This window comes from Thamnophis elegans, chromosome 2, assembly GCF_009769535.1.
Source record: "Thamnophis elegans isolate rThaEle1 chromosome 2, rThaEle1.pri, whole genome shotgun sequence".
Taxonomy (NCBI): Eukaryota; Metazoa; Chordata; class Lepidosauria; order Squamata; family Colubridae; genus Thamnophis; species Thamnophis elegans.
Window position 1 is genome coordinate 37665502 of NC_045542.1, and position 27336 is coordinate 37692837.

General features: G+C 38.5%; 1 protein-coding gene across 2 annotated transcripts in view; it reads right to left on the bottom strand.

Annotated features, from left to right (window-relative positions):
* Positions 1-3343: 3343 nt before the first annotated feature.
* Positions 3344-27336, bottom strand: part of PITPNC1 (phosphatidylinositol transfer protein cytoplasmic 1) — a 187115-nt gene continuing 163122 nt past the window's right edge. Inside the window, exons 8-10 of one of the 2 annotated variants that reach the window (XM_032211308.1) lie at positions 19311-19374; positions 16371-16489; positions 8416-8492 (exon numbers count right to left, since the gene is read on the bottom strand). In XM_032211308.1, the coding sequence (XP_032067199.1) occupies positions 8487-8492; positions 16371-16489; positions 19311-19374 (189 nt within the window). In that variant the 3' untranslated portion in view covers positions 8416-8486. Of the gene's footprint in view, positions 8493-16370; positions 16490-19310; positions 19375-27336 lie in introns of both variants that reach the window. The other variant, XM_032211307.1, reaches the window with a different exon arrangement.

Here is a 27336-nt window from a genome sequence, read left to right on the forward strand (position 1 = left end):
TTTATTTAGAATCAGTACAGACTTGTATTAATATCCTAAAGTGTTTGGATTTTAAAAATAAAATTGCTACTATAATTTTTTAGGGACGGAGTGCACTTTTTTTCTCTCAGATACAATGCACAGTTTGGCTGAAGATTGGATTGCAACTTTGGCAGTTGCTGTTATGGTATATAAAGCAGGCCCACTACTGTAATTAATTTGTTCAAAATTCTTGCTTTAAGGCAGGGGTCCCCAACCTGCAGTGGGCTGTGGTCTATTGGCAACCGAGCCACCTGAGTGGCTGGCTGATGTGTGCGAGCATTGCAGGGGCTCATGGCCCCACTTGCAGGAGCATTGGGGGTACTTGGGGGCCCACTCACGCATTGTGGGCGCTTGCAACCCCATTCACTTGAACATCACAGGCACTTGTGGCCACATACATGCGAGAGTTCGCGGCCCCACTTACACAAGCAATGGGTACTCATGCACACACATGTGCCTTCCCCTCCCATAAAACCATCTCCTCTTTCCCCCCTCCACCCCGCTCTGGGCCACCAACCCAGAAAGGTTGAGGATCCCTGCTTTAAGATATCTCAAATGAGTATTCTAGCTGTAACTTATGGATCACAAAGGTTTTTTTTTCTGTTCAGAAGAGTACTCCTATAAATGAAAATATTACATAATTGTAATATCAACATATATATTTATATTGGGAGCCGTGGTGTTGCAGTAGTTAGAATGCAAGTTTGCAGGCTAATTCTGCTGATTGCCGACTGTCAGCAGTTTGGCAGTTTGAGTCTGACCAGCTCAAGGTTGACTCAGCCTTCCACCCTTCCAAGATCAGTAAAATGAGGACTCAGATTATTAGGGGCAATACGCTGACTCTGTAAACTGCTTAGAGAGGGCTGTAAAGCATTGTGAAGCAAGTATATAAGTCTAAGTGCTATTGCTAAGTGCTATGTTATATAATTTATCAGAATGCACAGCCACCATTGCTGATTTTAGTTGGCACTTAAATTTCCTTTGGTTTCAAACAAATCTACACATTTCAGAAATAATCTGCTTTACAGATAATATGTAATATCTTCAGTACTTCTTCTGTGGATTATTTTCCAATTTATTGTATCTCAACATATTTTGTTTCCATTTGTTGACTTCTGTTATTTGAACTTAGATGGATCAAAAAAGTCTGAACAGATGACACAAAAGAAATGAAGGCAGAGGAGAGAATGCAGTCCCTGTCATGTAGAATCAACTCTCAGTGTAAAAGTTACACAGTCTTCTTTGTTTATTTGAAACAGGGAAGTAAATGTCTAGTTTTATCATCCTAGTTTTGCCTAAGTTTAAACAGAGGTGTATTTCAACAACAGGGACACTGCAGAGCTGGTATTCAGCAGGTTCTGAACAGTTCTGGAGAACCGGTAGGGGAAATTATGAGTCGTTCGGAGAACCAGTAAATATCACCTCTGACTGGCCCCGCCCCCATCTATTCTCTGCCTCCCGAGTCCCAGCTGATATGGGAGGGGATGGGGATTTTGCAGTAACCTTCCCCTGGAGGGAGGAAATTGGGATTTTATAGAATCCTTCTCCTGCCACACCTAACAAGCCACACCCACCAATCCATGCCATGCCCACCAAGCCACGGCCACAGAACCAGTAGTGAAAAATTTTGAAACCCACCACTGGAACACTGAGCTAGAAATAGATCCAGCCTGTTCTGGATGAAGCTCCATTCTCTCTGAAGGTTCTAGATGTAAAGTTGTAGGATTTGGAACAGGACCACCTTGTTGATATCCAGAAGTCTAGATGGCTCCTTTATTTTTTTACCATAAAAAGAGTTTTTAAAAAAAAAACGATAATCTTGTTAGATTGTGATGAGTGGTTTCCTTTGGATCTCTTCCATATTGCTGCTGCCTGTTACTGCTATTTTAAATTGACTAGCTATTTTTTTAAAAACTGTTAAAGAGCTGTGGTTTTAATTACTATGAACATGGTCCCAAAGTAATATATTAACATTACTACAGTTGCAAAGCTACATGCTAGGCATTGATGAGGATGATAAATGGCTTTCATAATATCATCAGCTTCAGTCAGTTTAAACAGGGTAGCACAAACCTTTATGTAAACAGTGTATTTTATGCCGGGTGGAGAGTGGGGAAAGAACAAACTGGAGGAAAGAGGCTGTAAATTATAAACCACAAAAAAGGATTTCCTGACATAAACAGCAGAGTGCAGTGGCCCAGCACATTCCTTCTATGCAGAAAATTCCAAGTTCAGGCTTTTTCATTTTAAATTAAAAATACACTTAAAAACTTTTAGTGAAAAGATCCTTATTTCTGGACTGCTCAATAACAGAGTGGTCAAAGGTCTTACTTAGCATAAGATCATTGCTTATACAGTTCACTCAACATATCTAAAATTATCATTCTCAATCATTTGATTTACATTATGAATGAAACTGAAACAAGTCACCCTGCAAAGTAATCCTTTATGACTTTAGCCTTAACTGACTAAATTAACTGAGAATGAACCCCACACCTTCATCTCTAAATCCCATTAATTGTACATTTTATGCATAGGGAACATTATAGGTAAGTTCCCCAATTGCCTAGATCTTGCATTCAGAATGTCACATTTTGGCAACTGCTATCATATAACTGTAATGACATGGGAATTACTTTATTTTATTTTATAAATGTATAAATATTATATTTTTCAAAAATAATAAGAAAGAAAGAAAGAAAGAAAGAAAGAAAGAAAGAAAGAAAGAAAGAAAGAAAAAGCCATACATGGCATTTCCCTCCCCATATTTTCTCCAAAACTAGCAATGCTATGTGTAGATTGGGTTGAGAGTGGGTGACCAAATTCTCTCAGGGAGCTTCCACAGTTGAGAATGAGCTTCAGCCTGGCTCTCTCTAGGCCTACTCCAACGCTTCCATTACATGAATTTTTGTTTACACAAACAAAAAGCATCTTGTTGTACCTTAAAAACTGATGTGACCTGATCCAAATTCATTTCGTCATACATCTGATGAAGCTATTTATTTATAACTGATATAGTACTCATTCCAGTAAACCCTTGACAAAAGGTTGTGCATTTGTTGGTCTTCTGATGTATTCAAAAACAATTCATTGGTTTGGCATCAAAAGTCCACCATGTTTTCCACTAGAAATTTTTTACTATCTTCTTATCCATCATTCGAAGACTCACCCTTTTTCCACCAGAGAACGTTCTAATGTTGGATTCATTTTGTATTATCCTAGATATTTTGACCTCATGGATTAGAGCTGAAGAGGTAACACCTTAAAGATGAGCCTTTTGCCATTACAGGAATTCAGAAATGAAGCAAGGCAGTCTTGGAAAGAAGATTGCTTGTAGTTTATTTACAACAGAATTTAAGAAAAGTCAGTTTTACAAACAATAATAAATAACTGAAAAAGCAACAATTATGTACGTATGGAAACCATGAGACTGACTTTTTTATTCACGTCTTGTATTGTGTAACTTGGAGCATTTGGTCCTTCCTTCATTACACTAACCTTTATCACCAAAAACAAACAAAAAAACAAAAAACCCTCAGAAACCTCACTACTATACATAACACTCAGTCACAAAGATTGTCACAGAAATAAAACAAAAAACTTATTTCGAGAAGGAACATTTAAAAAAAACCCATAGTCAATTGTAATTGTAAGATGATGCCGTCCAAACCAAAAGACCTTTCCCCACAATTAGTTTAGCTTCAAGCCTTTATGAAAACAGAACACTGAAGGATGGTAATTAATGAGTTCCTAATGACAAGTTCATGAATCCTTCCCATCTTATGATTTAACTACCATGAAGTACATACATTGGATGTCTTTTAAACAACAGCCATGTTCTAAAGTTCCAGTGCAGCAAATCCCAACCCAAAATTGCATGAGAGGAATTTTGCTTGACTATCGGCCCTCAGCTAAGCATTGGGAAGGCTAACTGAGGTATTTGGTCAGCCTGTTTTGACTTCTTCCGCTCATAGAGAAGAACCTCAGGATCCAACCCTATGTGTGATTAAAGACACACATTCACATAAAAACAGCAGAGCAATTTTTATTTCTATTAACAAAATTTTAAAAAGTTTCATTAAAAAAATAAACATTGCCAATGAAAAGAAATCTGCAGTAAGAAAAATTGCCCAGAGCATTTCTATTCTAGACGATTCCATTCCAGGTGGACTCATTAACAGTAACTTGATTTATTTATTATCCCACCTTTTATGAATAATTCAAGGTGGCAAACATACCTAATACTCCTTCCTTCTCCTATTTTCCCCAGAACAACAACCTTGTGAAGATTCTACCTAAAAATTGATTAGACTGTTTCTATTCATTCAAATGAAATAATTGATCTAAACGTACATCAGTATGTACACTGATATGTGAAAAACAGCTAGACTCAAATTTATTTTATGGCAATTTAACAACTTTTGTTGCAAACTTTCTTAGCAAATATAACCCCATGAAGATTTCTTCTACATGGATTTTTAAAGATTTGTTTGCATTACTGATGAAAATACACCAGAGTTTTCGACAACAAAGTTTAAGCAACCTTCTTGAGAGTCTCATGAATAAACTTTAAAAAAGCTTTTTTTCTTTTGCTTAGGAGGTCCAAGATGTGTCTTGAAACAGATAATTGCAGGAGCCCCTTTTTTGGATAGGAAAGGTTAATTTAAAGCCAGCAGTATATTCATTTAATATAGCAATGATCAAATGTTCTCATTGAAAAAAGGGGAACAGGCCTAAGGTTCAAAAGCCCAGTCAGGCTTCAGTTTGCTTTGCTGCACCAGACTTTATTGAAAGTGCCACTTTGTTCCACAAAACAAATAGATAAACATCCACAGGTCTGATCTCACAAAAAAACAGATAGCTAAAAATATACAGCAGATTCTGTATAAAATAAATCAGACAAGTCAACAATACAGCTCAGCCAAACTTTTTTCCCCATGGAAAAGACACATTAGTGCAACCAAAAATATGCTAGAAATTTAATTTAATTATTCTTCTTGTGTTAGAAATATGTTTTTTTTTAAAGCAGATGACAAAAATCAAGAAAGAAAGGTAAATGGGATAACCTTAGTGACAAAACCTATGGAAGGAAAACAGAATGTGACAAAAGAGCGTAAAATAATTTGTGAAAAGCATAGGTGCCTGAGAGTGTATACGCTGAAAAAAACATCCATTTGATTTTTGCTAATTCCTGGAAATATAGGAACAGCAAAGAGTAGGCTGATTGACACATGGATTGTGTCAGCCATCATTTAGACATGCAGAAGAATCAAATGTTGTCTATTCATTAAGCACCCAATTTGGATAGCACATCAAGTTGAACAAATAATTCTTGCTGCAGCATTGAGAGCAGAAAGTATAATAGAAAAGTCCATTATTTTTCCATAGCATATATATATATATAAACATCTGATCTTATTCCCAAGCCAAAGTATTGAGGAAGAAGTGACAGATAATATAAATCAGCACAATGATTTTGATGTCTTGGCTTATCAATCCGTGCAAGATTCTAACAGCAGATACAGGGAGAGCAACATTTGGCTTAAAATTAAAGAAATTGTCATAATTTTCTACTAACTTAAAGCCACAAACTCAAACTGTATGTATAGAAATGTAATAATAATAATGAAAACAGGTATTAACAAGTGTCGCACAGAACTTCAGAATGCTGAGCAAGAAAAGTTATTTTGAGTAATAACAAAGAAAAGGCATGAAGCTAAATGATTGGGGGAGGGATTAAATACAGAATTAGAGCTACTGCATATTTTGAGTTTTCAAATGCACATAGTGCATTCTATTCTCCCACTCTACCTTTTTATGACTAAAACCTAAACAACAGTTCTCTTGGTATGTACAATTTAAGTAAGAAGTCACTTGAGAGTTAATTGGAGATTTAAGTCTGCTACAATTTTTCATATGAAAATTCATGCTGCCGTGCTTACTAGATTTTTTTTTATTATTCAAAGTTATATTTATCCCCCCTGAGGTCTGGATATATATTTTTACATTTCCCTTGTACTAATGCTATATGTTTATAACACTTTCACAAATGATTCAACTTTAGATGTGGCTAACTACTGACTTAATTTACTAAATTAGACTCTGAATGAATTGTAAGGGAAGGAGCAGATGCCAAGTATCCTAAATTGTATATGGATAAGTATCTTTAATTCCTGAGACTGAAGGGTGATGGAATTAGCAGGCCAATATTTTGTCTCTCCAAACTATGTGGCTGGGTGCAACTAATATCGCTTTCTGGGGTGCCAAAAGCCAAAAGAAAAACATTTCTATTTTCATTGTTGGAAAAGAATACAATTGAAGGAGCTCAGGAAGCTGGCAGGTTGTTTTGTTTCTGTCAGAAGATTCCCACATTAACTGTTTTGCTCTTAAACAAAGTCTAGACAAAGGTTTCTTAACAAGTTGTCAACTATAGCAGTTTTCCTTTTCCTTTTGAATTCAGCTGCCTGCACAGGTAGTCCTTGACTTACAACTGTAATGGAGCTGCCCGTTATGGTCATAAATTGTGACAGTTGTGTAGTGGTCACCCACATGACTAAGGTGGTTGTTAAGCAAACCAATTGTTTCCTATGGGTAGGTTTTGCTAAAAAACAGAAGCAAATGACACTTTTTGGCAAAAAATGTAAAAAAACATGGTATGGGATATGGAATGCTACAAACAGCCATACATGCAGGCTGGTTGCTGAATGGCTGAAATGCTGTCATGTGACCACAGTGGTGGTGGTGGGGAGGGAGGGGGTAGCTGTTGGAACTTGGAGTCAAGTTAAGTTCCTCGATATGGTCTGTCCTAACCCTGAACAATCGCTAAGAAACTGGTTGGAAGTCAAGGACTACCTGTATTCAAAGGAAGTAATAATAATGAGCATAATTGAAAAAAAGTACCTCTTTTGGACAAAGTACTCACTCTCACTTTCTTGAGCATGATATACTAGACTTACTGGTAGACATATCTTTTCAAAAAATTGTTTGGATCTCTCCAAGTTTTCTTTCTTAATTTTATTCATGGCTCAGCCTTACAATGTATTCACTATTTCATATATTTATATATGCATATGCAAGATTCTAAAAATCTTGTATGTGCATTTCATTCTAAAAACCCTGTATGTGCGTGTGTGCACGCACGTACACACAAACACAATTTTTAAAATGAAAGAAAGAATCTGCACAGTAAGCCTAACATATTTTATGCTGCAATCTGTTGCTTTTCTTTTAACAGGGCAGCATAAACACCCTCAGCAAAACTTCAAGTTGTTGAATAGATGAATAATTGCTCACAATGTTGCAAAAAATGGGCTGACTTTTTAATGGGGTTTTCAATCTCAACTTTCATTAATTTCATAGGAACTCAGAAGACCTGAATTGAATTATGAATTAATAATAGCATTGTTTCTTGGAATATATTTGTTCCATTTCGACTTTGGAGCCTATTTTATTTGTTTGTGTTTCCATTTTTCTTCCTTCAAAAGGTCCCAGTTCCCCAAAACCAACACAGAAAAGTTTCACAACAGCACAGAATAAAAAGGAGTTACAAATTTTTGTGCAAGATACAAATAGGGTCTTGAAATGATTATAATTTAAGACAAAGCTAGAGCACGTTGGTTCTTTAATTTTTGAACAGCTTAAAGTGTGCATTAGCTACACCCAAATCCTGAGTTGTAATCTGTAAAAAGGAATCTGAATCTATTAGTATTCAAGTGTTGATCAGAGAATCAGCAGTTCCAAGGTTTACTTTAAGGTGCATTCGGCCTGAGAGTAAAAAAGGATTTCAGAAATGGAGATATAATGGCTTGAAATGAGAAATGTAGCTAAGGAGAACCTCATTCTCTCTGGATGTCCTCGCCAGCTTCATGAAATCCCTGTAACCCTCTCCAGTCACCAACACTGCAATTTTAGATCTTCTGCTTGCAGCCATCACTACAAGAGACTGCTTTTACTTTTTTTTTTTTAACAAGATACTTCATTCTGGGTTGACAGCAACATTTGTCATATGGCTTTAGTTTGGGAATTAGAGCACATGAACCTTGCATGCATTTAGCTAACTAGTTTCAGGGGAAGCCTAAGGGAACGGGGGAATGGGAAACGCATGATTCCAGATCAATATTTGTTTAAATCAAAACAACTACCATGAAACTTTGCAAATGATATTCTGTCAGTCATAGCTTGTCATAAGGGGGAAAAAAAGCCATGCTGGGTTTAGAGAGCATTTTTATCTGGATCTGGCAGCGTGAGAGTTTCTGGGGCAGACTTTTTCCGTGGACGATCTTTGGGAACCGCTAGGAATTCAGGTGCGTCTGTGGACAGAGGTGTAGACGGAGCACTAGAAGGACCACTGCGGATCGAAGAGGGAAGGGAGATATTCGAGATGGATATCACAGGAGGGAAGATTCCAATTTTCTTGTTGGTGGCTTCCTGAGTTGCTCGTTCAAATTCTCGGACTTCATCCATAGTCATGTCTTCAAGGAGAAGAAAGAAAGAATTTGGTTAGAACAACTGTGCAAGTTGCCATCAGCACAAAGCTTTATTTGGGTGATTTGTCTTTAAGAAGTTCATGCCCGTCAGTGTGCATATTTACTTAAGAGGAGCTACGGTCACTAGTTCAGAAGTGCTGCTGAAATCTCAGGAGCCACATCTGAACAGCATTCATCTCACTGTTAGAGTTGCTGACATGAAAAGAAGACTCTGGGCCTGCAAAACAAAACTATTTTTTCCATGATGAGCGAAAAACCTAAGCTAGCAACATTTGTTTATTTCCAGAATTATGGTAGTCCTCGACTTACGACCACAACTGACCCCCCAATTTTTGTGGCTAAGTAAGGCAGTTGTGAAGTGAGTTGTGTCTCATTTTACAACCTTGGTTTTTTTGCCCTAGTTAGGCGAATCACTGCACCTGAATTTTGTTCACATGACCATGGAGATGCTGTAACAGCCGTAAGTGTGACAAATGGTCATAAGTCACATTTTTCAGTGCCATTGTAATTTCAAGTAGTCATGAAATGAATGGCTGTAAATCGAGGATTACCTGTATATTTTTATCTGGTTTCACTCAAAACAAGGACGAAAGTCATAAAAATGAAAGCTGAAACAAACTGTTGCAGATAAGATGGATCCTTTGTTTTAGCTAGTATCTAGTGGTCATTCTAACTTGTTTATTACAGCAATGTAATAATGCTTATTCATGCTTATTACAGGTTCTCTGACTCTTTTGTATAGGATTTCCTTATCAATGAGTTATAATATAGCCACAGACATATATCCAGTGGGCTGCATCCAACTTTATGATATAGTTTTATTGTGCAGTAAAATTATCTTCATCTCTCTCCCACTGGCCTTTCCCTTCATCTGCTTTGGAGTTACTGCCTTCAAGCCTCTGGAAAATGAAATTACCAGTAAATTCCATGGGAATTCCGTGTTTCCCTGAAAATAAGACAGGGTTTTATTTTCTTTTGACCCTCGAAATAAGCACTTGGCCTTATTTTTGGGGAGGTCTTATTATTTTTGAGGTGCAGGAGGCAGCGAGTGAGGTCATCTCATGGCTGCTGCTGTGTTGCAATATTTTCAGGGAGGACTTATTTTAGTGCATGCGCCCCAAAGCCTGATTGGGCTTATTATCCGGGGAGGTCTTATTTGCAGAGAAATAGGGTATTTCAAAGAGACACAACTTGCAATTATTTACCCATTCCATCGGCAGACAGTTAATGCAATTCTAAATGCAGGTTGAAAATAAAAATTGAAAGAGTTTAAAGTATTCTTATATTTTATATGGTAAGTTAGATTTCATGATGTTAGCATTTCTATTTTTATTGCTGATCTTTTTGCCCAAATGGGATAACTTTTAGGGTTTACTGGCATTTCCGACTAGACAACAAGGACAATTTTATATTGTTAAATGCTGCTTTATTATATAGTGAGCAAATGCTGTCCTACTATAAGTATTAATTGTTAATAATTCTGCAATTTTCACCAGCATGGATTATTTTTCCTTTTTTTTGTCCACATAGCATGGCTGTAATTTAGCCTTTTAGGACAAGAAGAGTCATTTATAATTTCACCTTTTTTTACAGTGAATAGGAAAACTAAGTAGAAAACGATGATGTTTTATTGTTCTATCAGTTTCCATGCTGTAGAATACAACATAGCTGCAGTTCTCTCATGTATTTTTAAAGATATATAAATATACTTATGACCACAATTGAGCCCCAAATTTCTGATAAGTGGGACATTTGTTAAATGAGTTTTGCCCAATTTTACAATCTTTCTTGCCACAGTTGTCAAGTGAATCACTGCAGCTGATACGTTAGTAACCCAGTTGTTAAGTGAATCTGGCTTTTCCATTGACTTTGCTTGTCAGAAGTTTCCAAAAGATGATCACATGATTTTGGAACACAGCAACGGTCATAAATATGAACCAAGTTGCGAAGCATCTGAATTTTGATCACATGATGATGGGGATGCTGCACAGGTTATAACTGAAAAACGGTCATAAGTGTTGTTTTTCAGTGGTGGTGTAACTTTGATCATTAAACAAACTATTGTAAGTCAAGGACTATCTTTACCTCATACTTAGATAAGGAGAATAATTTAATTCTATCATTTTCCAGGTACAGTGTGAAATTTTATGTGCTCACATACAACATGTATCATATGCCTATAAAAAAGCATTACAATATTGTACTAAAAATAGTTGAGATTATTTTAAATGAAGCTCCAGTGTTTTAAAACTCAACAAAAGTATTATTAAAAAATTCAGCCTAAGTATACAGTTGAAAAAAAGCCAACAAACATTTCATTCGTAACATGAGAAGAACTCAAGTGAAGACAACAAATGAACAGTGCCCCCTGCAAGTTAAAATTGACTGAAAAATATATAGTGGCTTTTTTCCCCAATAACCACGAATTGTTAGAATTCAGTTGTTATATGTGTACACCTGAAATAACTGCACTATCTAATTATGGCTATAACAAAAGCTCAATGTAGCCAGATCAGATTCTTTACCTAACTGGAAAGATCTTGGATTTTTATTCAGATACATAAAATATTACATCTTGAATAATTCCACCAGAGGGCAGAGTTACTTTGTGTGTGTGATTCCTTCAAACATACATTACAAATTTCATAGAGTAAATATCCTCTTGGCTTTTTCCCCTTCTAACAGTTCAAAATTCAAGATGGGTTCAGCGAAAGGTCATTTGAGGTTTCTGGACTTCAAAGCCAGGTTAATGTTTTAAATCTTGGGGAAGAGTTTCTTTAATCACAAGAAATTCCAGCTTCCTTTGAGTTTCAACTTTCCTGCATGGATTCCTAAGGAAGGTAACTAAGAGAAGTTCAAACACAAATAACAAACAAATGGTTGTTAAGAGCTGTTTGAAACCATATACTCGGGAAAATCTAATTAGTAAAGTTTTAAATTACCACTCATCACTTCTGGGAGATGGATAGTGTGAAAGACTTTAAAAAGAGCATTTGGTGCTGATATCAATATTATATGGCTCCTCAATAACTTGAATTAATGGCTGGAGTTAAGTGGTGGGATTCAGCCAGTTCGCACCATTAAGGGAGACATTTGTTAAGTGAATGTAGCCCCATTTTACAACGTTTCTTGCCACAGTTACATGAATCACTACAGTTGTTAAGTTAATGATATGGTGGCTAAGTGAATCTGGTTTCCACATTGACTTTGCTTGTCAGAAGGTCGCAAAAGGTGAACAATGCAACCAGCATAAATATGAATCAGTTGCCAAGCATCTGAATTTTGATCATGTGATCCTAGAGATGCTGCAATCAATAAGCCATAAGTGTAAAAAAGGGTCATAAGTCAGGTTTTCTCAATGCCATTGTAACTTTGAACAGTCAATGAACTGTTGTAGGTTGAGGACTATATTATAAAACTCTCTATCTGTATTTAATTATTCCAGGAAACAAGGTTCAGTCCAGGGGTGGGATTCAGTCGGTTTGGACCGGTTCGGGCAAACCGCATGCTAATTTTACATCTGGTTTGTTGAACCGGTAGTTGCAAGGATTGGCTGGTCCCTTCCGCCCAGCTTCGCCCCTTCCAGGAATCTCCACTTGGTCTGTTTTGGATGCCAGGTAAGTGCAGAGCCCACGTGGAGGCTCTGGGGGGTTAAAAATGGGCCTCCTGGAAGTTCCAGAAGTCCGGAAATGGTGTCTGGAGCCCAGGGGAGGCCATTTTCACCCTACCGAGGTGGCGCAGTGGTTAAATGCAGCACTGCAGGCTACTTCAGCTGACTGCAGTTCTGCAGTTCGGCTGTTCAAATCTCACCGGCTCAGGGTTGACTCAGCCTTCCATCCTTCCGAGGTGGGTAAAATGAGGACCCGGATTGTTGTTGGGGGCAATATGCTGACTCTGTAAACCGCTTAGAGAGGGCTGAAAGCCCTATGAAGCGGTATATAAGTCTAACTGCTACCAGAGGCTCAAGGAAAGACTCCAGAGCCTGGGGAGGGTGAAAAATGGGCCTCCCAGAAGTTCCGGTTTCTGGCCTCCAGAGAGCCTCCGAAGCCTGGGAGAGGCCCTTTCCACTCTCCTGGAGGCTCAAAGAACAGCTCCAGAGCCTGGGGAGGGTGAAAATACCTCCCCCTCACTGTGGTGCAGGAGGTCGAGTAGGCCACGCCCACCATGGCCACGCTCACCCAGCAACTGGGCAGAGAACCAGTTGCTAAAATTTTTCAATCCCGCCCCTGGTTTAGACATATGGATCTATTGCATCAAAACTGTGGAGATAACCATGGAAGACTTCCAGTGCCCCTGTTTATTGAACATTTATGCCAAAACGAACACTGAGATTTCTTGTCCTTGTTTCCCCCGGCAACTCTATGTCAAGGGCTAGCAAGGGAAGAGATATCCTTTCCATCTGTTTCTACTTTTGTTAACAGCCTAATTTAGGGTTATTTACTTTTGACCCATGTGAGATCTTAATACAGGTAATACTTGATTTACAATATTTCATCTAGTGACCATTCAAAGTTACAACAGCACTGAAAAAAAGTGATTTATGACCATTTTTCACAGTTACAACCTTTGTAGCATCCCCATGATGATGTTATCAAAATTCAGATGCTTGGCAATTGGCTCACACTTATGACTGTTGTGGTATCCTAAGGTTTTGCAACCTTTTATCAAGCGGTCAATGGGGAGGTCCAATTCACTTAACAACCAAGCCTCTAATTTATCAACTGCAATGTTTCACTTAACAACTGTGGCAAGAAAGGTAGTAAAATCAGTCAAAACTCACTTAACAAATGTCTCACTTAACAACAGAATTTTTGGGCTCAATTGTGATCATAAGTCAAGGACTACCTATATGAAAAGAGAGGACTTAGAAGGTACATTCTTAGTTAATATGAAAATTTTTGGGGTTTTTTTTTTTTTTGCAAGAATTCCCATTTCATTCTTTGTCTATTCCAGTATCCAGCTAGGTGATACTATCTACCAGTAATTAAACTTATTAGATTTCCAAAAACTAAATGTGGTTAAACTTGGTTAGTTTTTGGATGGGGGAGTATAAGAAAAACCAGGAAACTATAATGGATGGTTTAAAAAAGATTGTGAAGAGGGCAATGGCAAAATACTTCGGTACCGTTGCCAAGAATCTTATCTATGAAGTCATCCAGAGCTGAGCTTGATTGAAGGAGAGTTTACTTTTCCTAAATTAATGCTTTTTTCCTTGGAGATAAAAGTGCCACTTTCATTTCCTTTTCCTATTTGATGACTGCTCCTTGAGTGAAATGCAGTAATTTTAATGGAACGAGAAAGTGAGAATGCCCACGCATACAATACCAGCCTGATTTGTACATAACAAAACATGTATTATTACTTAATTATTTTTCAGCATGGTATGAAGAATGAACTCATCCATTATGTCTGTGTATTATAACTGGACCAAACTGGACCATGATAGCTTGTTAAATAAACCAAAGTTTAAAGAAGTTCTAGCTCAGCCATCTGAACCAGGAATATTATCTATTTCTGAAGAAAACTGTAGCATTGGGATATTAATTGCCTGAATCTGATCTAATAGATCACAGCCAGTGACAGAAAGGATTGTTCCATCAATAGGCACAGCGAACAGAGACAAAACTACCAAATGGTACCTTCAGTTAAGCCTAACCTGTAAGTGGTGGCCTTACAGCTTCAGCGTACCTTGGAGGAAGCTAACTACCTTGACCCCTTCCAGTCTGGCTTCAGGCCCGGTTACAGCACTGAAACCGCTTTGGTCGCATTGACCGATGATCTCTGGAGAGCCAGAGATGGAGGCTATGCGTCCATCCTGGTTCTCCTCGACCTCTCAGCGGCTTTCGATACCATCGACCATGGTATCCTTCTGCGACGACTGCGGGAGGTGGGGGTGGGCGGCACTGTTTTACAGTGGTTCTCCTCCTACCTCTCGGACAGGTCGCAGTCGGTGTTGGTGGGGAGGGAGAGATCGTCCCCGAGGCCCCTAACCTATGGGGTGCCGCAGGGTTCGGTTCTGTCCCCCCTGCTATTTAACATATACATGAAACCGCTGGGCGAGATCATTCGAAGGCACGGGATAAAATACCACCAGTATGCGGACGATACTCAGTTGTATCTGTCCGCCCCGTGCCAACTCAATGAAGCGGTGGACGTGATGAACCGGGGCCTTGAGGCTGTTAAAGACTGGATGAGAGCTAACAAACTGGTACTCAACCCGGAAAAGACCGAGTGGCTGTTGTGCTTTCCTCCCAAAAATTTGGCTAACGTTCCACCAATCAGGCTGGGGGGGCAAAACTTATCCCCCTCAGATAGGGTCCGCAACTTGGGAGTCCTCCTGGATCCACAGCTGAGTTTTGACCACCACTTGTCGGCTGTGACCAGGGGGGCATTTGCCCAGGTTCGCCTGGTGCGCCAGTTGCGGCCCTACCTGAACCGGGAGGCTCTCACAACAGTCACTCGAGCCCTTGTGATCTCTAGGCTGGAATACTGCAATGTGCTCTACATGGGGCTGCCCTTGAAGAGCATCCGGCGACTTCAGCTAGTCCAGAACGCGGCCGCGCGAGTGATCATGGGCGCACCACGGTTCGCCCATATAACACCAATCCTCCGTGAGCTGCGCTGGCTACCTGTTGATCGTCGGGTGCACTTCAAGGTCTTACTTACCACCTATAAAGCGCTCCATGGTAGTGGATCTGACTATTTGAGAGACCGCCTCCTGCCAATCACCTCCCTGCGTCCCATCAGATCGCACAGAGTAGGCCTCCTCCGAATTCCATCCGCCAGTCAGTGCCGACTGGCGACTACGCGGAGGAGAGCCTTCTCGGTTGCTGCTCCGACATTATGGAACAACCTCCCCGTGGAGATCCGTACCCTCACCACAGTCCAGGCCTTCCGCACAGCCCTTAAGAACTGGCTATCCCGTCAGGCCTGGGGATAGGATTACTCTCACCCCGCCCGAATGTTGAGTGAATGTTGTGTTTTTATGATCAATTTTCTTTTAATCACGATTCCTTTCTTTTTAAGTCTTGTCTTGCACTCCCTTCCCTTCACTGTTGTAAGCCGCCCTGAGTCCCCTCAGGGAAAAGGGCGGCATATAAATTTCCAATAAAATCTAAATCTAAAAATCTAACCTGACGATTTCATTTTCCTTGGAGATAACTCACTGCAGCTAAAGATGAGCACAGACATGCAGTGCAATGCATCATCCCTTGGGTTTATTTTTGATTCATAATTCAAGGATAGATGTAATCAGCAACTCAAATGCCATTCACTTTGTCATGCCTATTTTTTTAAGCTTAGCAGAACGTTCGTTCAAGTGAGCACCGGTTTTTTCCTTTATTTCAAACACATACACCTTAAAACCCCTTAATTTTTTTTTTAATCCCAATGTTAAAAAGACAACGAGAGACTCTTTTGACAAAAGAGAAAAGACATGTTCTGAAGGCATCACAGGGAAACGAGACATCAGTATCTCTGTCCAGCCAGCTCAGAAAATTCTGAGAATTCAATTTTTCAGCGACAATTGTATATGGAAACACCTGTCTGTCTGTCTGTCTGTCTGTCTGTCTGTCTGTCTGTCTGCCTGCCTGCCTGCCTGCCTGCCTGCCTGCCTGCCTGCCTGCCTGTCTATCTATATCTCAGGCTTCTACTCTGAGCAAATCCACCAAAATATGTAAGCTTGCAAAACCCTTTTCAACCTTGTGTTGATCCTTCCAGAACCTGATGGGGATAATGGCATACGAGAAGCAGACAGTTGCAGTGACCAGGCCTACTCCCATAGCAATCTCCTAAAGCTCAGCATGTTCTGTTCCTTGTTTGCATTAGGAGATGGTGGGCAATATTTTTAAAGGCACTACATACACTTCCTTTGGCATGGCTCTCTATTTCATCCACAGGAGATGAATGTTGATCGCACACTTTAATGTTCGTTTTTTCATGCATATTTTTCTCATACTCTCGAACATCTCCGAAAGTCATATCTGAAAAAAGTTCAAGACGATGGGACCTTCCATTAATTCAAGCTCAATTTTTAATCAAAGGGAGAATTCTAGTGGGGAGGGGGAAATTCTTCCTAGCAAAAGCCACAAAGCAGGAAGCCAATTCTGGTATCAGTAGGCAAACAGCTAGATAAACCAGCCAAGGAAAGTAAGTTATAAGAAGGATCAGTTAAAAGGAATCACTGTATAGGGATTTGGAAAGTTGTTATTTCTGTGAAATGAACTAGGAAAGAAAAGTGTAGGGTGCAGGCTATGCCAAAGGCAGACATCTTCTAAAATAAATTTAGAAGATTTCCTGGTGGAAAAAAGAGGAAGGGTTAAAGAACAGCTGAAAAATCTACTTACCTTGTCAGGAACTTTGCAACACAATTATAGAGTACTACTTTAAATAACATTATGCTGCCTATCAATATATTAAATTGTTTTTACACTACTTAGCCTAGACTGTAAGGGATATTGAGCCATAAGATCAGAGCTGTCAAACTCATGAGCCAAATGCGTCATGCGCTGGCCACTCCCACGCCCAGTTTAGTAAAGGGAGGAAAAGTCCCAATATGTCACATGATGCCACCGTGATGTGAATTTGACATCCCGAGTAATAGATTAACTAAAAATTTTAAATGCTTTGAAAGTCAAGCTACCATCAGTATCTCTTCATTTTTTTATTGTAAGGCTATCCAGTAGAATTATACACAGTCCAGTTCTCCCACAATAATGATAACATGAATATGTGGGCAATATTAAAAATATCTACCTGAACATGTGCACTTTGAATTTTGTTTTTTCCTCTGGAGGAAAGAATGTTCTTACGTTGCAGTAGAAGCCATTAAATTATATTCTTTTACTTTCCTGTTTTAGCACATTCTAGTAATTCAACTCTCATAATACATTCCATTAATACTTATTATGATTCACTTATCACGTTTTCCTTTTTTTCCTCGTTTAAAATTAAGGAGCATTAAAAGGCACTGATCAAAGAAGCTTATAAGCAATGGGACCAGCATGATCAGAAGCATTTCTGCCAAGCAGTATTCATGCTCTTCATTAACAACTTTGAAGTTAATGCAAGAAGGCTGTCTTATGGCAAAGCTAACGGTGTATTAGTCAACAATCTTACACATGTCTACAGGATAGTAAGTCACTCTAAAATCATGGCAACAGGTCTTTGTAAACAAGTTTAGGATTGAGGATTAGTCTGCAATTAGAAGATGAAGCCCTTGCATCAACAAAATATGCATTTCAAAATAAATTAGATTCTGAGCAGTTCTATATTAGTCCAGGGAATTCATTTGATACCTCTAAGAAATGTTAAGATTGGTCAAAGTTGTAAAATATTCTAATTCTATACATTCATCTAATGTTATTCAACAATAATAAGACCAAAGACTTTTGTTAAAATCTTAAAAGTTAAAACAAAAGGACTTTTGCAACAAGACATTTATGTCAAATGATAAAACAGTGGAAAGCTATTCTCATGAGAGAAACAAACTCCAGTGATATTTCCTTTTAAAGATTTACCCTTTTATACCTAAATAAAATTTTAATCTTTGAAAAGTGGTTCAAGTCTGGATAACAAAGGCTGGCTGGGAGGTTCAATTATACATCTGAGTAAAATCCTAATATTAATTGCAGTGCATTTAATGGAACAAAATGTCAACTTTCCTGATGACCAGACTCATTTCACTCTCCTTTCCGTATTCCATGTTTTCTAACTTAGATATATAGGGATTGCTTGAATTCAAATATTTATTACCGTGGATAACTTTTTTATTTTATTAAAGAAAAAATAAAATAATTTTATAATTTTATTTTATAAAATATAAAATAATATTAATTATATTGAAGTTTACAATTTAATCATTATGGTAATTTTTATGGTTGATATCTCTTTACAATGTAAGTTTAAAACTTAGTTATTTAATTGATTTATTGCATTTATACCAATGTATATTTATATTTGTCATCCAGTGCAACAAATCAATAGATTTAAATTGGATCTATTAAATGAGTTTTTCAACCCATTTCATACTCAATTCTTCTGATCCATGAAGCCCTTATTTAGCACTGAAGTGAACATTATGAACCAGGACAGAAACAATACAAAATTGTGGTTTGGAGCCTGGAAGAAAGCCATAAACTTGAGTGTTTGCCTGTCTCAATTTTGGAGAAGTAGAAACTTCTGCAGAATTGTTGCTTGGCAAGAATATCCCTAACACAATTAATTATTTCTATTTCTCCTTTACTTTAAGCACTCAAGGCCACCCATATTACTGTCTTCCTTCATTTTATCCTCACAAAAATTCCCTAGCCTTAGATAGATTGGTTGAGAGACTGATTGGCTGAAACTCATCTATGTGTTGAATTTCCATGATTGGGGATAGATTTGAAACTATGCCTAGGACAATATCTTAGCCATTACATCATGATGCTGATGCTGAAATTCAAACTATGTTTTTAATACCTATCACGGTTTGAGATTTGGTACTAGTCTTTAAAACAGATATGTTAGATTTGAACCAGAAAGATTTAGAATTTAAATTAGCTACTTAGATTTACAGATATTAAAGTACAAATTTGATAAAATTATGAAGCCAGCATTGCAGGAGGATTGTACCAGAGCTGCAAACAAGTATAAACATTTTAAAATTCTTAGTATTTTGTCTGAAGGATAGAACACACCCTCCTCCATGTTAACTGTTTTAATAAAAACAACTAGAATAAAAAATAAACAGGTCACTCAGTACATGTCTGAAATAGTTCTTGTGCTTCTAAATAGTTCTCTTTAAAAAAAATCATGACTTACCATACCACTCATCCACCCATGCAAATGCTTGTCGGTGACCAATTAGCAATATGTCTTTGACCACCTAGGAGAATTAAGAAAGATTAAAAGACTGAGAGGACAAGAGCCAGAAACAATAGTTTGTGGTAGAGGTAAAAAACATGGAGTATTAGGATAACTTAAAGGTCTCCGAAAGCCTTAGGGATGGTCTTCCAAGACCTTCAGGAACTGTTAATTTGGTTTTCTAATGAAAGAAAACCATGAAATCCAGAGCTAGAGAGTAGAGTGCAGGTAGTCCTCGACTTACAACAGTTTGTTTATTGACCGTTCATAGTTTCAATGGCACTGAAAAAAACAACTGATGGCCATTTTTCCATTTATGACCATTTTCCATTTATGACCATGGCAGCATCCCTGTATGTAGTCATGTGATTTACATTCGGATACTTAACAACTGGTTCACATTTATAATGGTTGCAGTGTCCTGGGATCATGTGATTCTCTTTTGTGACCTTGTGATCAGCAAAGTCAATGGGGAAGCCAGATTCACTTAACAAAGGTATTACTGCTTTAACAATTGCACTGATTCACTTAACAAATGTGGCAAAAAAAAGTGATAAAATGGAGCAAAACTCACTTAACAAATTTCTCACTTAGTAATATACATTTTGGGCTCAACTGTGGTTGTAAATCGAGTACTCCCTGAAATGTTATTTCAGTATACTTAAGTTGGAGCAGGGGGTTCTTTTTCAGTATACAGTGTCTTGCCTGGCTGTCTCAATGTGGTTTTACCCCAGTTTGTTCATTGCACAATTCTATCTCTGCTTCTGGGAATCCCACTTTTAATTTCTCCTTTGTGGCCGTGTGACTCTGGCTTCCCAGCAGTTTCCCACATTGTTTACACTACAGTGAGCAAGTCAGGTGGAGAAGTTTTGTCTTTGTGCTCTCCTTTGATTCCCCCCTCCCCGCCACACTCTTAAATCTTTTGACAAATCTTTTATCCTTTCTGTAGGGTACCATCCTGGAAAGGAACAAAAGCAGCAACATGAAAACATTCCTCTCCCAGGTTCCTGAAGGTTGTAGGCAGCCTAAGAGACTTCGCACAACTAGAACCAAGTGACAAGCTGCTCGAAGCCACGATCTCATTTTTTCCAATTGTTTCTTTCTTTTTTTCATCTCCAAGAATCATAGAGGACAAGGTGGTGACAAGCTGAAGCTATCAGAGGGCAGCATCTGATTTTGCCCTTTGCATTGTTTAGATTTTGAGAAATTCTGTATAATTGGCACTTAAGAGCTACTGTTTTTTTGGGTGGTGGTGGTGGTGGTGGTGGTGGAAGTAACAATTATTGTATGTATCTGCTATTCAACTGTTTGCCTCCATGAGAAGTTAGAAAGGTGTCAAAATGATATGGAGATTCATAGGGACTGAACTGAAAGCTGATTTCACTTCATCTGGTGAGGATCCCCTTGATATTCCTGGTCTCTTACTGGAAAATATATTTTCTGCAAGCTCTGGATAATTCCCCCATCCTCTTATGGTGAAGCTGGTGAGTGATTTTGTGGCTAGAACTAAAAGCCCCTTAACAGATTTACTATTAGCTTACTTTCCCATCTTCCACATAGTGGTGAATGAGCATTCTTTTGGTTTAACATTTTTATTGAGTTATAAGGTAAAATAAGATACAAAATGCAAAAGTAAATAAGAGAACAGAGGGAAGGAAGAGGGGGAAGAGAAGTAAGGACGGGTAGGGAAAAAAACAATAGCAAGTAGTAGTAATATGAGCAAGGTTTGTGCAGTAAGAAGTGCACATTGTCTTTGAGTAGCTAGCTGGAGAAACATGCCCCTGCTTTGTACAACTGAGCAGAAGAGAACTAGAGTCATGGCAGTAGGCAACTTTTGAGGGATGGCTTATAAACTAAGCATGCATTGCATTCTCGTCTACTGGATCTCTAGACATAAAGCAGTATATAAAAGTAGTCCTCGACTTACAACCATTGGCTTAGTGACCATTTGAAGTTACAATGGCACTGAAAAAAATAACTTATGACTGTCGCAGCTTCTCCATGGTCAAAATTTGGATGCTTGGCAACTGGCATGTATTTATGATGGCTGTCCTGTCCTGGGGTCATGTAATTACTTTTGGTAATCTTCTGACAATCAAAGTCAATGCATTTAACAACCGTATTACTGTCTTAAAAGCTCAGTGATTCACTTAACAACGGTGGCAAGAAAGGTTGCAAAATGGGACTAAATTCACTTAAGAACTGTCTTGCTTAGCAATGGAAATTTTGCCCTTAATTGTGTTTGTAAGTCGAGGACTACTTGTACCTGTATATTAAGATACAATTTTGGGCTTTGCGTATAAGACGCACCAAGATTTTGAAGAGGCAAATTTTTTAAAAAAGTTTTTATACTCGGCAGATCTCCCCAAAATGGCCAATTTTTTTGAGAAAATGGGCCCTTTTTGTCAAAAAAGGGGTATGCATAGCCTTTAGGGGGCCTATAGAGTGCTCCTGGGGGATGGGGGGGCAAAATTGAGCAAACAATGGCCTGTTTTTCGCTTATTTCTGCCCTCCCCAGCCCCCAGGAGCTCTCTGAAAGCCTTCTACAGGCTCTGCACGACCACTTTGGTGAAGGGGTTGGGGTTTCAGGAGGCAAAAAAATACTGTATTTGATTTATAAGACACACCCAGATTTTCAGTCTCTTTTTTGAGGGAAAAAGATGCGTCTTATACTCCGAAAAATATGGTGTATACTAAGATGCAATCTTTTTGTAGATGGGGTACAATGTTTTACTCAGTGTTAAAATATTTCTGCTTAAAACAAAGCAACATGGCCCCTGATATATTTAGTTTTGCTTCTAAATCCTGGGCGGGGGGGGGGGAGGTATTAAAATGGAGTATTTAGACTTCAGGCAACCTCCTCTCGAAAAAGCAAGTCAAGAATTGGGGCATAATTCATAGAAAGTGAATTTTACTATCTTTGAAACATGGAACAGCTGTTTATCATCAGGGTAGATTTATCTGGACACCATATATAATCAGTTAGATGCAAATAATCATCAGAAATAGTCCTGCATTCCCTGAAAATAACATCCATATCCTCTTATATTCTGCAGAATATCATTTTCCATTTTGTTCTTCTTTGTCTGTTTCAGACCTTCAATCTAAAATAAACCCAAAAAATGTGCAGAATTGGAGGACATAAATTACAAGCAGATTACATTAGCAAGTGAACACATAGCTAAGGATTTATCTCTTTCACGCACATCAAAGGCATCAAAGGGAAGAGAAATGTTGGTTAGTTTCATTTTCATGTGCAGGTTTGTGTCAAGATAGACTGAAAAACAGTGCTGCAGTGGGTCAGCAGCCAGGGTGCTTGTCAGCAGAAACTACCTGAGAAAGTGTTAATCATGCAATTTTGGGAGAAAATTGGGGTTGGTAAAGTGATATAATGATGGGGCCTCTAAGAAAGCTTTTTCTAATAAACTGTGTATTCTGTCAATAGGATAAAGTTAATCTGATGGGATTAGAGCCAAGGAAGGGGCACAACTTCCTTGAAGATAAATACTTCAACTGTACAACTAAATTGTTTTTAAGAAATACGTAAAGGAAATAGCATTCAATGAAAATGTGTGTTGTAGAGAGAAACAGAGAACAGAGATAATTTATTATTTTTCTCTAATTACAGGACGTTGACTCAAATGAGGCCAGCTCAACTTGGCAATTCTCTACTACTCAATGGGTTGGTGGTGCCCACCAAGTTAGCAGTCTTAAAAATGGATTAGGTAAATTCATGGACAAGACAAAGGCTATAGTAGGTGATCTCCAGGACAGGAGTCCTGATTTGCCTTGACATTTTAGAAGCACCTGCCTTCTCTTTCCTTCTTAAAAGAAATCGTAATTATTTTGATTCCGTATCTTCAGAATGACATGCAATTCTGAATTCAGGAAAACTAAGTCGTACCCGATAATTGCTTCGCTTGTTATGAGCTTTCAGAAGGACATAATTCATTTCAGTCTTAACTTTTCCCCTTCACCTCCTTCCCCAACTTCTTTTTGTTGGCACTGTTTCATAGTTCCATTGTTACTTTTTCTGAGTCAATCATTCCTTGCCTTCTGGTTGTTGTTTTTAATTCTGCTGTTCTTAATTCTTCTTTCTCTCTTTCTTTCCCTTATACACCACTGAGTGAAAGCTCAGTGGATTTATAAATGGATTTTCATATATAAATTGTCATGGTGCATCTCAACCGAGCTGAGATTTGCAATCATGGTAAAGCACATAGATTTTCATGGAAATCACTCTCATGATGGTTAAGGTAAAGGTAAAGGTTCCCCTCACACATACAGTGGGGCAAAAAAGTATTTAGTCAGCCACCAATTGTGCAAGTTCTCCCTCTTAAAAAGATAAGAGAGGCTTGTAATTGACATCATCGGTAGACCTCAACTATGAGAGACAAAATGAGAAAACAAATCCAGACAATCACTGTCTGATTTGGAAAGAATTCTTTTTGCAAATTATGGTGGAAAATAAGTATTTGGTCAATATCAAAAGTTCATCTCAATACTTTGTTATATATCCTTTGTTGGCAATGACAGAGGTCAAACGTGTTCTGTAAGTCTTCACAAAGTTGGCACACCCTGTTGTTGGTATTCCTCCATGCAAATCTCCTCTAGAGCAGTGATGTTTTGTGGCTGTCGCTGGGCAACATAGACTTTCAACTCCCTCCAAAGGTTTCTATGGGGTTGAGATCTGGAGACTGGCTAGGCCACTCCAGGACTTTGAAATGCTTCTTACAAAGCCACTCCTTCGTTGCCCGGGTGGTGGGTTTCAGATCATTGTCCTGCTGAAAGACCCAGCCACGTTTCATCTTCAATGCCCTTGCTGATGGAAGGAGGTTTGCACTCAAAATCTCATGATACATGGCCCTATTCATTCTTTCCTGTACACGGATCAGTCGTCCTGGTCCCTTTGCAGAGAAACAGCCCCAAAGCATGATGTTGCCACCCCTGTGCTTCACAGTAGGTATGGTGTTCTTTGGATGCAACTCAGCATTCTCTCTCCTCCAAATACGACGACTTGTGTTTCTACCAAACAGTTCTACTTTGGTTTCATCTGACCATATAACATTCTCCCAATCCTCTTCTGGATCATCCAAATGCTCTCTAGCAAACTTCAGATGGGCCCGGACATGTACTGGCTTAAGCAGGGGGACACATCTGGCACTGCAGAATCTGAGTCCCTGGCGGCGTAGTGTGTTACTGATGGTAGCCTTTGTTATGTTGGTCCCAGCTCTCTGCAGGTCATTCACTAGGTCCCCCCGAGTGGTTCTGGGATTTTTGCTCACCATTCTTGTGATTATTTTGACCCCACGGAGAGAGATCTTGTGTGGAGCCCCAGATCGAGGGAGATTATCAGTGGTCTTGTATGTCTTTCATTTTCTAATTATTGCTCCCACAGTTGATTTCTTCACACCAAGCTGCTTGCCTATTGCAGATTCCCAGCCTGGTGCAGGTCTACAATTTTGTTTCTGGTGTCCTTCGACAGCTCTTTGGTCTTCACCATAATGGAGTTTGGAATGTGGCTGCTTGAGGTTGTGGACAGGTGTCGTTTATACTGCTAACAAGTTCAAACAGGTGCCAGTAATACAGGTAATGAGTGGAGGACAGAGGAGCCTCTTAAAGAAGAAGTTACAGGTCTGTGAGAGCCAGAAATCTTGCTTGTTTGTAGGTGACCAAATACTTATTTTCCACCATAATTTGCAAAAAGAATTCTTTCCAAATCAGACAATGTGATTGTCTGGATTTGTTTTCTCATTTTGTCTCTCATAGTTGAAGTCTACCTATGATGTCAATTACAGGCCTCTCTCATCTTTTTAAGTGGGAGAACTTGCACAATTGGTGGCTGACTAAATACTTTTTTGCCCCACTGTATGTGCTAGACATTCCCGACTCTAAGGGGCGGTGTTCATCTTTGTTTCAAAGCTGAAGAGCCAGTGCTTTCCAAAGACATCTCTATAGTCATGTGGCCGGCATGACTAAGGTGACCAGATGTCCCAATTTTGGTGGGACAGTCACGATTTCTAACAATTTGTCCCATGTCCCGAGGCGTTTTTAAAAAGTCCCGATTTTCTGGCTTCATGTTGAAAGCCCAGTGGATTTGCTTAAGAAATCCTAACCTCTCTCTATGTCTCAGTACTTTCATTGAAGATATTAAAACGTTAAAGCAAGAAAACGGAACACACACACACCGCCTTTTTTACCTCATTTTATAAGAAAAGATGACCCAGTACCAAAGAGCTCCAGGAAATACTTTGGCTAGAGAAGTAGCGAGTGTTCCTTCCTGGATTTTCCACAGGGGAGGGGCACGGAGGTTGGAGGTCGGCTCGTGTGGGAAAAATGGCGAAATATTTTTCTTTGAAAAATATTTTTCTTTGAAAAATATTTCCATGGGACTAATTTCACCATTTTAATTTGCTCAGTTCTTTGTATTAACATCTACATCATTCTGGATTGACTTGGAGTGCCTGCCTGCTGGTAAGTGAGCTGGGTTTTTTTCTTTTATTTTTTTAATGTATTTTAAAATATTTTATTTATTGTGCATAGGATTTTTTAAAATAGTTTTATTCTGTGTGGATTCTTCTTTTAAATTGTCTTAGACTATTTAAAAAAAGATTCTATCCAAAATAAATTGAAGTGAAATCATTTTTAAAAATTCTATGCACAATACTTTGAAATATATGGAATTTTTAAAAATAGTTTTACTTCAATTTATTCTGTGTGGATTCTTTTTTTAATTGTCTTAGACTATTTAAAAAAAGATTATATCCCCCCAAAAAATACCAGCTGCAGTTATTCACTTAAGAACTGTGGCAAGAAAGGTGGTATAGTGACCAAAGTTACAATGGCATTGAAAAAAGTGATTACCATTTTTCACACTTAGCGACCATTTTCACACTTAGCGACCGTTGCAGCATCCTCATGGTCACGTGATCAAAATTTTGATGTTTGGCAACAATTACAATTTATATTGTAAATTGTAGTTATGTTGAAATAAAAAAAAATATTACAATACTATTTTTGCGTTGTATGAAAATTTTTGTTGCTCCGTATAAAAATTTTAACCAAGCCCCCACTCCCACCCCGGTCAAAGGTGTCCCTCTTTACCAATCTGAAAATCTGATCACCTTAGGCATGACTCAACGCTGAAGGCACACAGAACGCTGTTACCTTCGCACCAAAGATGGTATCTATTTTTCTACTTGCATTTTTACGTGCTTTCGAACTGCTAGGTTGGCAGAAACTGGGACAAGTAATGGGAGCTCACTCCATTACATGGCGTTAGGGATTTGAACCGCTGAACTTCCAACCTTCTGATCGACAAGTTCAGCATTTTAGCCACTGTGCCACTGCATCCCACCCTCATTATGATTAAAGAATGTTATATTTTGGAATAAATGTACACATTATTTCCTGCTTTTTTTTCCTTTTTGCATTGTTAACCTTTAGTAGATATCCTTTGTGGTTATGTTTAATCCTTGAATCAATTTATTGCAATCCTGATGTCGTGCAAACACTTTTTCAGTTTCGGTGGTGTTTTACACATTAGGACCTTGAATAAATATATACCATAATCAAAGAGACTTTCCTCACCAGGAAACCCAGCCCTTTCTGTAGTTTTATAATATCTTGGCAAGATAGCAATATGTACTCTGCGTCTTCTTGTTTCCTAGATGGCTAATAAACTGTATTATATTTATTGTGGTAGAGCAACTATTTTGAGGATGATTGGCATGAATTTCCTCCCTCCCTCCCTCCCTCTCCTCCTCCTCTCCCTCCCTCCCTCCCCCTCTCCCTCTCCTAAAATCCTGATATTTCCTTTAGGAATTAATCAATGACTGAACAAAACTAGTCACGGGGATGCATTTCCCTGGAAAAGGTGAGAACTCAGAACGAAGTGTATATGCCATAGCCTTGTAGTGGCAAGGTAGTCTGATGCCAAAGTAAGTGGAAAGTGACTAAAAGTCAGAGTAAGTAATTGTAAACA